Source organism: Gymnoscopelus braueri (assembly GCF_963280865.1).
Source record: "Gymnoscopelus braueri genome assembly, chromosome: 13".
NCBI classification, from domain to species: domain Eukaryota; kingdom Metazoa; phylum Chordata; class Actinopteri; order Myctophiformes; family Myctophidae; genus Gymnoscopelus; species Gymnoscopelus braueri.
Genome location: NC_137615.1, coordinates 38508804 through 38523485, shown reverse-complemented (window position 1 = coordinate 38523485; position 14682 = coordinate 38508804). Strand labels below are relative to the sequence as shown.

At 43.4% G+C, this 14682-nt stretch overlaps 1 protein-coding gene and 1 long non-coding RNA gene across 10 annotated transcripts in view; both read left to right on the top strand.

Annotated features, from left to right (window-relative positions):
- sun1b (Sad1 and UNC84 domain containing 1b) overlaps positions 1–12669 on the top strand; it is a 35552-nt gene extending 22883 nt beyond the window's left edge. For all 9 annotated transcript variants that reach the window (XM_080446092.1, XM_080446089.1, XM_080446088.1 and 6 more), the window contains 16 exons: positions 129–212; positions 1105–1221; positions 1337–1456; positions 1654–1747; positions 2842–2900; positions 3827–4023; positions 4700–4978; positions 5511–5603; positions 7031–7122; positions 7494–7638; positions 8085–8423; positions 8553–8637; positions 9162–9277; positions 9620–9787; positions 9898–9990; positions 11466–12669. In XM_080446092.1, coding sequence (XP_080302218.1) covers positions 129–212; positions 1105–1221; positions 1337–1456; positions 1654–1747; positions 2842–2900; positions 3827–4023; positions 4700–4978; positions 5511–5603; positions 7031–7122; positions 7494–7638; positions 8085–8423; positions 8553–8637; positions 9162–9277; positions 9620–9787; positions 9898–9990; positions 11466–11582 — 2198 coding nt within the window. In that variant the 3' untranslated portion in view covers positions 11583–12669. The remainder of the gene's footprint in view (positions 1–128; positions 213–1104; positions 1222–1336; positions 1457–1653; positions 1748–2841; positions 2901–3826; positions 4024–4699; positions 4979–5510; positions 5604–7030; positions 7123–7493; positions 7639–8084; positions 8424–8552; positions 8638–9161; positions 9278–9619; positions 9788–9897; positions 9991–11465) is intronic.
- Positions 1–14655, top strand: part of LOC308097945 — a 435438-nt gene extending 420783 nt beyond the window's left edge. The window contains exon 2 of the long non-coding RNA XR_013934247.1: positions 13814–14655. This is a non-coding gene — a long non-coding RNA (uncharacterized lncRNA). The remainder of the gene's footprint in view (positions 1–13813) is intronic.
- Positions 14656–14682: the final 27 nt, after the last annotated feature.

Sequence of the window (14682 nt, the reverse complement as noted above, 5' to 3'; positions counted from 1 at the left end):
TGGACCGTGTGTTGTTTGTCACCTTGGTGACATGCAAATTATTTTCTTCTCTCTGGGACGGTGGTTTCTCGTGGCATATAATATTGCATTGTTGTTTTTGCAATTAAATGTGTTATCGTCTGTTTCAGCTCACTCCAGTTTCTGTGGAAGCATGAATGTGAAAGACCTGGTGACTACAGATTCATCACATCTCAATTTAAACGGTTCCTTGTGTAAGTAGACAAACACACACACAGATACTATCTATACTTGGCATTGAGACTCATAGTAACCCTGACTGACAGAGTTAATGCTATGCGTGACCTGTGTTAGGATGAGTGGGCAGAGGTTGTGTGAACCTCTATTGACCACTGTGACCCGCTGGAAACCAGATGCTGGTCGAACGCTCCCTTCCGTTTTTTTGAAGACCAGTTTAAAAATAGGGCTTACGGTGTAGTGACATTCATTCTGCACATTAGTTATAAGTAGACGATTAGGTGTGTACATTTCGGACCTCCCAACGCAGAAATGATTCAACGAAATCATAATTCATGAAATCCGATTTAATTCAATCCCTCTATATTATTTGTATATAATTCATTCATTTCAATATGTAAAAATGCTATATTATTGAATTAATAATGATAATTAATAATGATAACGAATCAACATTTTTTTTTTGATTTCACAAATTTGACTGCATAAACTGATCTACTTGGTATTAGTTGAATATGGACAAATAAATATGATAGACCAAGCTACAAGTTCCCAGCACACTTATTGTGCTGGGACTTTTTACATTTCTATTGACTACATAATATACACACACACACACTTTGGAATGACATGGGCACGTACTGACGGAGCATTGCATCATGCAGAGAGCTGTACACTGCATCACACAGGACTATTGCACTGTATTCTATCACATTAAGTTAATGCAACCGCAACGTTGCTTTTGTCTGTTTCCGTTTGCCTTATTTTTCCATGATTTGTGTTATTTATGTTTTCGTCGATTTCATTGGATCTGCTGATGTTTTTAGTTGCTATCCATGTAAATGTATGATTTGATTCATTTTGTGTGTTCTGTCTGTTTGCTTCCATCCTTTCATTGGACTGACACAGGTGATGACTGTAAAGGTCGGCAGTATTCTGAGACTCACACGGTCCTCGTCCACACTAAAAAGTCCTCTAGGTCTCAGCGCCTGGTGGGAGCGCTGTGGAGCCTCCTGGCTTACACAGGTTAACCACTTACCATTGTCCCACTAGACATAGATATATCATACTAAATGGATGGGGGTTAATTAACCGACTTCTAATTGTTCTAAAGGTATATTTTCCCCATGTTGTCCTGCAGGTTATTGCCTCCTCCAGCCAGGCTACTGTGTGGTGAGAGCAGGCAAAGCACTTGGTTCGGGGGCTGGGACAGTGGTTCAGAGGCTGCTGTCAATGCTGTGGATGCTCCTGGCAGCTCCAGGTTAGTTCTACTGACACATCCCTTAAAACAGCAATTGCGGTCTGTCTTCTTGGTTTCTATTTTTGGTAACATGATGCACAGAAAAAAACCAAGTGTTAATACTATAACTGAGAGACACTTAAGGGTCGATTTTACATTGTATCTGTTAACTCGGTTTCTATTTTAGTTTCTAAAATGTTTCCCTCTTACCTGTCCAGTGAAGGCAAGCAGAGGTTTGCTGTGGTTCCTTGCAACAGGATGGTACCAGCTGGTCTCTCTTGTCTCTCTGCTCAACGTCTTCTTCTTGACGCGGTAAGAAGCCGGCCCTCGTCTCAACTTTTAGTAAAGTAAAGTTTGACTTTATTGCTGCCATCATAGAGGGACTGAATTGCTACAATTGGCAATTCACAATTTAGGCATTTAGATGCTCTTATCCAGAGCAACTTAAAATGCGAGTAAGTGGCGTGAACAAACAACAGGTAAATAGAGTGCCAAGAAAACAAGTACAAGTAACCAAGATAGCAGATAGACATCAAACCATGCGTATCTAAATACTTGGCATATTTGAAGAAGTAGCCAAAATACATCTGGATACCATAACTATCATCTTTCTAAAAGGCAAAAATGGTGATTTCAAGGAAGTGAAGAGTGCTAGGGGGTAGGGTGGAGTCTGAAGAGGTGAGTTGCTGGGTTTTACCAGCTGTGACGTTAAACGGCTTGTGGGTGTACACTGCAGTGTGACGTTACTTGAAGTGATTGCATTGATGACTTAGGCCATTTATTAGTTATTGTACAGACTGCAGACTTGGCTCATATGTACTCATTAAAACCTACCAGTGTGTTGTTATACTTTTCCAACAGTATCACCATGTCTATATTGGTAGGAGTAGTGATCAATACCATGGTGTTAATTCCATGTACATTCTGTATTGCTGCAGCAAATCAATACGCACCACAAATTGTCTGCACGGTGGTGACACAGTCACACGGATGGACTTGAGTACTGCTCAAGATCCAGGGTATTTTAGGATCAGACGGCGAGCTGTGTTTAGAATGGGACAGAAAAAATGCATCTCAATGGGTATCTCATGTAATCAAAAGGTTTTTGCGTAGATCAACAAATTGACTAAACAGCCACAGATTTCACAGTCGAGTGTTGAAGTTATGAGTCACATAAGACATGCGTTCCAGGTGACCGCAAATGGCTGAATTATTTATTTGAACCTTTTCAAAATTTCATCTTGATTTAATAATGCAGTGTTTTCAGTGGGGGGAGGAAAAGCTGCTGTGTCAGTTTCCCTTTGAGGCATTGTGAGAGATTTGATTTGTGATGTTTATATCAACATCGCATGTCTGGCGCCACTGTGTACGATTGTCTGACCTGTGTGTGTGGATCTGTGTTCCAGATGTCTCCCCAAACTTTGGAAACTTCTGCTGTTCCTCCTGCCTCTCTTGCTACTCCTGGGTGAGTTTGTTAGAGCTCAGACGTATAGCATTCTGCCACTGTAGTGCAGGTGTAACCTACATAGCCTACACACACACACACACACACACACACACACCACACAGATGTACAGATCTGTCAGCAATAAGACACTTGGAGTGCAAACCAGCACACGTCCCTAGAGCATGCTTCAAATCCAGCACCAGAATCAGGTCACCCTCTCTGGGCTCCTAGTGAAATAACTACCCATCACTGTGTATCGGCTCTATCCTTGCATACTGTTGCACAACCAGAGTTTATGTTAAAACTCTCCAAGCCGAAACATTTTAAATCTCTTCAGACACAATGTCCAGTAAAGGAAATTTACCCAAAGTAACATTTCTGACATTCAATAGAATTTTCAAAACTCGTACCAACATGTATACCAATACCTAGCAAAATATTATGACGGTGATCTGTGGTTACGTGTCTCCTAAGTGTCTCCTACGTCCTCCTCATCCATGACTTCAGTGGGAGATACTGGCCTAGATATCCTGCATACTCTTCATGGCCAGCCTGTCAGACGTTTTAATACATTTAACTTCAAGTTGGCAGCAGAATTAGGTCACCAAGAACCGTAGAAAATAAAATATTGTGCTTTATATATTTATTATATATATTGAATAAAAATATAATCATATTGACATATTTTTCAGTTGAAAATGTTATTGGATGGGCAAATCTGGAAAGTTTTGGGTATAAGCTTTTTTTCTTCCTTAGTAGTAGGAAGAAAGCAATGCAAAAATACAGCTTTAGAATTTTCCCAATTTATCTGAAAAACTGAAATATTCCTGGTCACATCGACCAGTAGCAAGTCTTTCTAGTGGAAACTTTGTTTCCCCTTTTTTTTTTTTACTTTCCTGTACTGCGTAATTCCATACCTTAACTCCCAACGTCTCTGTCCTCAGCTTTATGGTGGTGGGGTCCGTCCACCGCTGTCCTCCTGGCCTACCTCCCAGCCATAAACCTGACTGAGTGGAAGCCTGTGAATCCTCTCACCCTCCTGCCTGACCTGATCCCAGCCTCGGCTCCAGTACCTGCCTCTGTCCCCACACCAGAGACTCCACTGGCGCAGACCCCAGCAACCCCAGTCTCACAGGCACCGGTAAGAGAGAGCATCATTCAGACAGAGCCCTCATGTACATGTTGTTTGTGTGTCAGTAGTAGATTTGACTTCATTACATTTCGGGGACTGCCACGCTGAGTCTCTCTTGTATTTGTGTAAAATGAGCTCACGGCTCTGTAAGTGTCATCAGTCCTTCCTGCTTTACAAAAGAATTCAACTAGGGCACAAAAGTGCAGGTGTCTGTCTGATCAAAAGACAATAATCGACTCAGAAATCAGTTGGTTTCCCCTTAGTTTGGTTTGTAGGCATCGAGGTAGTAAAATAGCTCTTCAGAATTGGATATGGGTAGAGTATGCGGGTAGGGTATGCGTGTCCAAATTCACTCCTGACACTGCTTCTACTGTATGTAGATACTGTATGTAGCTCAATTTGGTAAATAATGTTAATATCGTTTTGTAGTGCAATTTCTCTTTAAAGATGCATATTATGGCATTTGTTTCATAGGACGGGAAGGGGGGGGGGGGGGGGCAAAGAGGAGGAATGTTCACAGGAATTTAACCCAGCACGTTGTAGTTATTTGGTCAGTGGCATTAACCGAATGAGCCACAAGGGTGTCCCTCAATTCAGTCTTCGTCTTGCGCCCTGTATTAATAATGAATAGAATATCATAACCAATCTGTCCCATGATGTCCCTTCTCTCTTCCCCTCCATGCAGCCCGTCCTTCCTCCCGTGGTGGTGGTCTCCAGCCTGGACTTGGAGCGTCTGGAGCAGGTGGAGCGGCAGCTGGCTCTGCTGTGGGGCCAGATCCAGGAGGGCGACCAGAAGCAGGAGCAACGCTACGGGGAAACGCTGAGCCTCTACAGCGGCCTCAAGGAGCATCTCCACACCCAGACCGACAGGGAGAGTCTGGGACTCTGGGTCTCCTCGTTGTTGGAGCAAAGACTCATCGTGCTGAGAGGAGAGCTGCAACAGGAAGACACACGCAGGGCTCAGGTACAAGCTCTACGTTTATTTTTAGAGCTTTTTTTGTTTTTTACATGCAGCTGGACTCGAACCAACAGGACATTTTCAAGACATCGAGTGTGTTGCAATTTTCTTTTTATTACACAGCGTTGTTGAATGCTCGATTCTGATTGGTGAATCACAGCTTTCTGAGGTGTGTTATTTCTTGAGAGCTAAACGCTTCTCTGCTTCCGTTTACGTGGCTATGGAAGCAAAAGATTGCAAGCTAATGAAAAATGTTTTACTATTTCAGTTATTGCTTGTAAATAGTTGTGTGGGTTAATGGTAATATTTAATTATTGGAAAATAAGCGTGTCTCACTGTACATTATCCCTTAAGTATCTTTTGACTGTATAAGGGTAGAAATTGACAAAATCCTCTCCTTTTCACTGCGGCTCTTTAAACCTGTGCTAGAAAAGTACATTTGTAAGTCAAATGACACCTTTCATTCATACCAGCCAACTCTAACTTCAGCCCACCTCTCTCCTTCTCTTTTCTCGTGTCTATTTGTGGTGGTGTGCAGAGCGACGAGGAGCAGAGGCTGGAGCAACAGAGCCAGAAGCTGCAACTGACAGAAATTGAAGGGCTGCTCACACTTCTGGCTGCCAAGGCTGAGGTACATCATCAGTGTCATTGTTTTACTGCCAAGAAAACACAAAATAGTGTGCATCTGTAACTGAGACAGTACATGCTCTAGGGCAGAGGTTTTCAAACTATGGGTCAGGACCTCGAGTGCGGTCGAGGGAAAGTGACGGTGGGGTTGATTTTGGCAAAGCCTGTAAATGCGTTTTGTTTATTTTAGTCTTTTGATTAAGGTACTAGGGATGTGCGTGGATAATCAGTTAAACAGGGCTGCCCCTACCCACCGTTTTCAAAATAATCGGTTATTCTATTAAATATATTTTTAATTTAGATATTTACGTTTTTTCCATATTGCTGTCATGTCTTAATAAAATCATGCTTTTAACAAGCAAAATAAGCAGGCGCCGATCACCCAGGGCTCGGGCACCCACGGGAGACAACGAGTGCCCCCACTGGGAATGCGCTGGTCGGACGGTTAAAATGCTTTGTAACGTTTTCAAAGTCTGATTATTAATTCCTTGCGCCAGTTATTATCCGCCAATAATCCAATTGTACAACTTGAAATATAGCCTACATTCACTGTTTCTCTTTGTCGCTCTCCGTCTATGCCTGTGATCCGGTCGATTTTAAAGAAATAATGCATGACATGAAGAAAGCATAGACCTACGTTTTCAATCACAATTGTTTGGCTGAAGATCCATTCTACTGTATATGTCATGTTATGGTTTAAACTTTAAGGGGAGCTGGTCAGCTTCGTTCAGACCGGCTCTGACTTGTGCTGGAGTGACAGCCTAATTGATATGACCTACTTTTGCGCTCGCACTGGAATGAGGTAATTCATTATTTGGGAGCAGGTGTGTAAGATTCCAATAGTATAAACATTTTAAATGGCTTTCATATACTCGTAATATATTTTTTCAAATGAGATTTGGCCTTATAGATCGAAATGTGCTCAGTTTTGGCTATTTTCTGGGTGTTAATTTCAATAACTTAATTAATGTTTTATTTTAAAATATGCTTTATTTCAACTTTGAACTTGCACTATAAATCAAGTTTGGGGGCCCCACAAAAGAATTCCCCAATGGGGGTCCTGGTATAAAAACATTTGAAAATCTCTGCTCTAGGGCATACACACCTATACCTACGAATGAGGTATAGGTGAGGGCAATTATTTCCCAGATCATAAATCAAGTGCACACATTGTACATTTCACATGAAACACGCAGGTTCTCGAAAGTAAAAGGTCCTTGATGGAGGATGATTGCATATTTCTTTTTTATCTAATGTTTCGAACCACTGTAATCTAACCACTTTTAACTATGCATACCGCCGCTCTAAGACGTTGCTGTTAAAAAGTCGTGGTCATGCAAATGGGACTGCAGTTCATGTTTGTGTTGACGTGCCGAAACATAACACGCTGCTGATCGCTGTGTCAGTAACATTCATGGTCATGTGTTTCAGGAGATGCGACTGAAGCAGCAACAGTATGAACAGGAGAAAGGAGAGAAAGAAAAGGAGGCAGCCATTCCAACCCCAGCTCCAGCTCCTGTCAGGTAATTAATTGGTGGCTTGATAACTTTATTCTCCTCAAAACTATAGCTTGCTCTTGCTCCGTCATACTTTCACCTAGATAGAAGCTTCATTCAAACTCTAAAATGTAATCGGGAATATACATTTACAAGGTTTTCAAATATGTTTTATTTAATGTGTTAACACTGTAGCCAGAGGCCAATCCATCTAAAATAGGGTTTGTACCTGTGTGTTTGTACTGTATGTATGCATGTGTGCCCCTCGAAATCATCAAAGCATTGTGATCTGTGTGGATTCGTTCACAAACTGCACACAGGGACAGGAGGTCTTGTTTCTTGAAAGCTGACTTCAAGGAGTAAATGTGGTCTGCAAATAACATTCTCTTTCCCCATAGTGTGGGCGTGAAGCAGGAAGACCATGATGCTTTGCTAGCAGAGGTACAGAGGCTTGAACTGGAGCTGGGCAGGATTAGACAGGACCTCCAGGGCGTTATGGGATGCAAGGGCAAATGTGAGCAGCTGGACACACTCCATGAGACGGTAAGTAACACAGGCGCTTATGCAGGGAAGCTTCCTATTTGGGAAACATTTTTAGGAAATTTGGCCGCATGGTCATCAATAGAGTTGGAAGCATCTGATGCATCCTAGTCGGGTTCTATGAATTGCTAACAATTTTTTTTGAGTCAGTTCATCTGTTGCATGAGAGGAGTTATTACTATGGAAACCAGGTGCACAGCTCTGTCAAATGTTATGTTAGTCACATGATGCTACCTTTCTAGGTTTTCTCAATTCATGGAACCTTTTGGACAAAACGGTTACGTAATAATAAGAAATATTCTAAATATAACTACGTACCAAGGTGATGAAGAAGACAGATGAGGCATAAGGTTTACTCTTTTAAGCAGTTTTGGGAGACTATAAAAGACAACCCAGCATATGTACTGTATATATTCATCCATCTTTCTAACTTGTGCATCTCTTCACAGATATCAGCCCAAGTATCAGCCCAGGTGTCCTCCCAGGTGTCCTCCCAGGTGCGTAAGGAGTTGCAGTCTCTGTTCTTTGGCAGTGGGCAGGCTGGAGAGGAGCAGGGAGAGCTGCCGGAGGCCCTGGTCCTCTGGCTGTCCCAGCGTTACGTGAGTGGAGCGGACCTGCAGGCCTCGCTGGCATCCCTGGAGCTGAGCATTCTGAGGAACGTGTCCCTGCAGCTGGAGATGAGCAAAGTTCACACTCTGGCCCAGGCACAGGCCCATGCCGACACAATCACCCAAACGGTCTCCAAGAGCGTCCAGCACACGGCCACCGCCGAGGGACTATCTGAAGAGGTACTGGGCCACGCCTTATCTGCTGTTGGCGATCATTGTGAAGTTCCACGGCAATCATAAACAATCTATAAATTGTGTACGTTGAAATGTCTATGAGCTCCTAATGTGACCCCTCTCTCTCTCCCTTAGCAAGTGCAAGTGATTGTCCAGAACGCTTTGAAACTCTACTCCCAGGACAGGACAGGCCTGGTAGACTATGCCCTTGAGTCTGGAGGTAAGAAGAATGTCTCTCTTTAAAAGAGTTTTCACCCACAAGCCACAAAACTCTTAATGCAAGAAATTAGATAGCCGAGCAGTACATAAACCGGCTTGTGTATGCTAATTTTCTTTAGAGTAATGGACCATATAGGCATTAGCTATGTCAGGTGATGTCAAAGTGTGTAGAGATCAAAGGTCAGGTTCTATCGTTAATCCTGTTGTTCACCAGTGTGATGACTCACGTGACCATTATGCTTCATAAAATGCAAATATGAAAGAGATGGAGATCATTTAATGTTGTTACATATATAGTACATAGTAGAATTCTTATTCATAACTCTAAAAGAGTTATGGACCCTTACAGGTTCATTTGGTACACTCTGGCTTCATTTAACTCTGAGGATTTGTTGATTTGGTTAAAATATTTTTTTTACTGTCTAGAGTGCCAGTGTTGATGTTCCCTCTTAATCTCTGTGCTGTAATATACTTTGAAACCTGGCCCTGCATGGTTAGTTACGTGACCGTTTGTTGTTTTCCCAGGTGGCAGCATCCTGAGCACTCGCTGCTCAGAGACCTATGAAACCAAGACCGCTTTGATGAGTCTGTTTGGGCTTCCCCTGTGGTACTTCTCCCAGTCACCACGTGTTGTCATCCAGGTGAGGCTCACGGGTATCCCACGTAATCCCGGAAAACAACCTGGGAACTGCACACCAAACACTGACTTTTCAACAGTGAGCTAGCGTATAAACGTTTCCAAATCCAGCTGACCTCAAAACCCCACCTCCAATCGCTGTGATTGGTTGAGATGTGTGGAGGGAGTTTGTTTGTTGCACAAACTCCCTCCACACAAAAAAAAGGGTCTCAGATTTTGTTGAGTGTGCAATTGCATAAGATTAATTGAATGCTTAACCGAATGATGGAATTTGAAAACCTGTGACTTTCATAAATCCACACCCCTGTGTCAAAGCTCACTCATATTTTCTCCCTCACCCTCTCAGCCTGACGTGTATCCAGGTAACTGTTGGGCATTCAAAGGCTCCCAGGGCTACCTGGTGATAAGGCTGTCCTTGAGGATCCGCCCCACCGCTTTCTGCCTGGAGCATATTCCCAAGACGCTGTCACCAACCGGAAACATCACCAGCGCCCCGCGCAACTTCACCGTCTTTGTAAGAGACATTCCAGCACATAATTAAAGCCCATGTGTATTGTCTTAGCCAGTACTGAGCATCTGTGAGGCTCTAGTGGTGATATAATTATTTATTTTTTACGTGCACAGGGTCTAGACGACGAGTACCAAGAGGAAGGAAAGCTGTTGGGTCAATATATCTACCAGGACGACGGGGATTCACTGCAGTCCTTCCCTGTGATGGTAACTAAATCTGTCAAAATTTAACACTTAACCAGCTACTCTTTAAGCAAACATGAATCCACCAGTAACTTTTGTGGCTAGCATGTTTTGCTAAAGTTAGCTGACACTGAACCTAAAAGAAACACTGTGTTTCCCATAGATATTAGAAACCTAGATACCTCATTGGCCTCTGCAGTTCATTGGGGCGACCTGTATCGCAATACACGGCGGCTCTTCCGTCTTCCGCAGGGAACCTGTCACTCAAAGTGACTACTGGCCAATCACAGCGCTCACAGTGCGTTGACTACTGGCCAATCACAGTGCGTCTTTTCCGGGACTTGTCAGTGCAATGGTTCTCAACCAGTGGTCCGGGAACCACCAGTGGTCCTTGGGGGGGTTCCAGGTGGTACCCAGCTAAATGATGGAGAGTTGATAACCAAATGGACCCTTATAGATCTTTAAATCTTGAGTATAACATTTCACACTGTCAAGAGTCAAATTGTTAAACATCTGAATTACTTACTAAACAAGTACACAATTAGAGAACGTAAACAATTGTTATTTTGACAACATCTTATCGAACGATAACATATTCTACGTTTTGGGTGTGAGAGGCTAAAGCTTATCAAACGGTGTTCCGTGACTCAAATGCTGAATAAATAATGGACCTTGATATGAAAAAGGACCATGTCTCTTATTTGAATTTCACAAATAGAGTGTGGAGTTTGCCAAGTTCTAACTAACTAGATGCTGCGCACAGCTGCTGCCTCTCAAAGGGTTAAGAGCTGGGTTACAAAAAGACCCGCCCCCACCTGCCTCTGATTGGCCTACCGAACTTCCGCTTCTGTGACGCACACGACAGCCCTGCGGAAGCAGGAAGCGCGCCCGAGATACAGACGCTTCAGAGCCGAATGAGGCGTCTACCTTTATATGTCTATGGTGTTTCCCATCAAAATGTTTGTTGTGAAATGGGTCCATTGCAGGAGAGCAGACACGTGGGATTTACTCTGTTCCAATAGGGCTGGGGTGATATGACTTCAAATCAAAATCTCAATTATTTCAATAATCGGTTACTATTAATGAATGATTATTTAAAAAAAGGGAAAATAGCTCATCTACAAGCTCCCGACACGTCACGATGCGTTGAGCTTGTAGATCATTTTCACTATTTTTGTACACCACCATTGTAAGTGTAATTAAACTTGAGGTTCATAAGAAATTGATTTATACACGAAAGACAGTCTAAAGAAAATCATATAAAGAAAAACCTGCTTCTCAATTATTCGATTAACCTACATGAGCTATATTGGTTATTGGTTCTAAATGTCGGTTTCGATATATTACAGTTAATTGCCCAGCCCTATATGCTTCAAACGTGTTTGTTGTTTGCTGACTGATCATACGTTTTGCTAAGTAGTAAGTAGTGTGAGATTTGAAGCGCAGCCCCAGTTTGTTTCTGCCGGCATGCAGCACTGAGTGTGTCCTCTCTTCCTCAGGAGAAAAATGACAGGGCGTTCCAGATCATCGAGGTGCGGGTGCTGTCTAATTGGGGTCATCCAGAGTACACCTGCCTCTATCGTTTCCGAGTCCATGGAGAACCACGGCCTCAGTGAACCAGCTCCAACTATAACACTCATACAGTACATATCACACTATCTGTACATAGCTCTGGACTAATGGAAGGGGACTGGGCAAAATGCGGGGACGTCGTTACACGAAAGACTTGGACATGAAAAGGAAATGGAGGTTTTTTTAAATGGAATGTGGCCAGAGAGAATCATGAGTGTTTTTTAGTTGTTTTTTTTTGTACATGGTACCGAGTGGAATGTGGAACAGACTGTTTCGGAACGTCAGGGATCGCGGAGGAGGATTATGATGATGGAGGAAGCTTAAAAAAAAGCCCCAGTCCCTCTCCTTAAACCGCCTCTTGCACTGAATTGCTCTTCCGGCGGGGCATCAGGCCCCCAGGGGGTGCAGCGGACAAATCCTTAACCCCTCTTGGCACCTATACCACTTGGATGTGAGTTTGGAACATTGGATTGAGAGGACAACCGACTCATCTCTCTCATTTACTCATATTTTCTGTCTGATCATGGTTTGCGTTTTTAATCACGTGTATTTAATTTAGACTCCTGTTGAGAGTCTATCAGACTTTCAGGATCAAAGCCACAGTACATGATCTTGCCTGTGAAGCTGTTGTCCAGGCAACAGCTTCCCTTGTGTTTGTCGAATTTCCCAAAGTTACTTGAGTGCTGCTGCTGTTTGAGCAGTCTGCAGGACCAGAAAACACTGCTGCTGCTGTTTGGGCAGTCTGCAGGACCAGAAAACACACGCCAACAACTAAAGCCTGTTTTACAAGCTCACAACACAACGCAGTGCAATGAGTCGTGAGCTTGTAGATCTGCTATTGTCAGTGCGTGACACCACAAGCAACAAAGTATAAAATCAAGCCTAAGGATTGCTACCGTTCCCTGGATTCTAAACCATCATGTCTCATAGCACACAAGGCATCACGCATCCACCCACAGCCCACCTACGCTGTTCTGGAACTGAACACATTGCATATGGACAGGCTATGAATGTGTTTTCCGGTGTGGGGGGGACTTGATGGAAGCCGCTCTCATTTTAGCAACACTGCTAAGCTACACTAAAACCCACTGACACTAAGCGCACCTGGCTAGAGTGTTAACAAGTCCAGTATATATGTCACAGTACGTTTGGAGAACCAGTACGATTGAAGACAGAGCGCTCGTTATTAGGCACGGGGCTCCTTCGGGGCGAGGCGGGGCTTTTCGAGACAGGGTTTATTAGCGAGGCTCGCGAGGAGGAGGAGGAGGACGGCGCTGCGAGGCGGGGGGTTATTACGCGAGGCTCGCGAGGAAGAGGAGCCTCCTCCTCCTCCTCCTCCTCGCGTTTTAAACCGTCCCGTCCTCTCCTTCTCTCCTTCTCCTCCTCCGAGGAGGAGGAGAAGGAGAGTGCGGAGAGGCGGGGCTTTGATGCGCCGACGGAGACCTGTCTTTTGTTGTTCCCCCCCACATAGCAACCAGGAAGCTACGCTAGGGGAACCATAATATCTATGAGGGGAACGCTGAACACGCGTTCACACGCACGGCGCGCCGACTTAGTGGAGCTTGAGGCCGAGGAAGCGCGCCCTCGCGCCTCCAGGCGCGAGTGCCCGCGGTGACCGGCCGACGCTCCACTAGTCGACTCAGCGCCGTTTGATTTGTAAACCGATAGGGACAGAATAGTTCTTTTCATGGATCACTGTGTGTGTGTGTGTGTGTGTGTGTGTCAGGGAGAAAGTAAAACAAAAGCCAGAACACAATAAAAGTATCTAAACAGTCCTGCTTTCAATAAACCAAAAAAAGCATGAGCGCGTGCGCGTGTGTGTTTGTGTGTGTGTGAGTGACTGTGTGTGTGTGTGTGTGTGTGTGTGTGTGTGGCCATATATGTTTGTGCACAAGCCTGGCTTGTGGCTCCCTCTAGTGCTGGGTGGGTGGTAAAAACGAGCGCGCATTCTTCAATCGTACTGGTTCTCCAATCATACTGTAACATATATATACATTTAGCAACATAGACAAACGTTTGTGAACGGTTATATAGATGGACTCCTAAGATTACATTTAGCCAGAGACTTTTGTACCTTTCTTTTATACACAACGAATGTGTAAACTCTTTCCTGCATGAGCCAGTTTGACATGTGAAAGCCTGAGCTCAATGTATGCTCCATAGCACGGCGGCGGCGCTTGGCTCAGCTCTTGTTCACATTAGGCCACCAAATGGACATTTGGTTCCCATTGTACACTCTCAGAGTTAAATTAACACTGTGGAGTTTACAGTGTAGATTGGGGGTCCCAAGAATGGTATCAAATGGGAGTCCGTGGCCTAATGCATGTCAAACTGGTGGTCCTTGAAATGAAAACGTTGAGAATCACTGAATTTGGCTTTAGGTCTGGATCTCATCAGTGAAAGGTCAAAGTCTACAGCCAGCCCTGTAGTCATTTTTAGATTGTTCGACATCGTTCTGAAACGGTGTGGGATGGCTTTTGTCCCTTTTTCTCTGCAGTCGTAAACGTCCTCGTCACTAGGACTCCCTCTGTTCACACACAACCCTGAACGAATGTAATCTGTATATTTCATTGTTGATAGTTGGTCCTTTTTGATATTTGCTTCTATCAGTGTTGCTTTACAAAAAGGGTGCACCCCGTCATTTGTTATTGTTTTATTATATTACTACCACCGTTAACTATGATTTATATTATTACTCATTGTATGCGTATTGGTTTTGTTTTGTTATTGTATTTTTGTTTTGGGGGGGCGGGGTGAGAACATCAAAGGATGCACTGTAATAACTAAAGAGGTTTGTTGCACAAGTCTAAATAATTTGTGGTATTAAAAATAAAGAGGTCTAGTTACCGATTTTGAGACCAAGAAGTCGAAAATGGAATGTAAAAATATGTTGATCATGGTTGTATTTATTAATAGGGCAATTAGTTACCACAAGATAGGACTTTGTGCAATGTATATTTTGTCAAATGCTATTCAGTGCGTTTTGGAACCATCTTTGGACAGTAATTTGTATTTTATTTTGTCTTTAGATAAATTGTTATTTTTGTTTTGCTGTCATGAGATAGCTTAACTGCTTTGGAAATTATTCCAATAAAGAATTTAATTTTGAGAACTTACGATGAATGTCATATTTTCATAAAACTT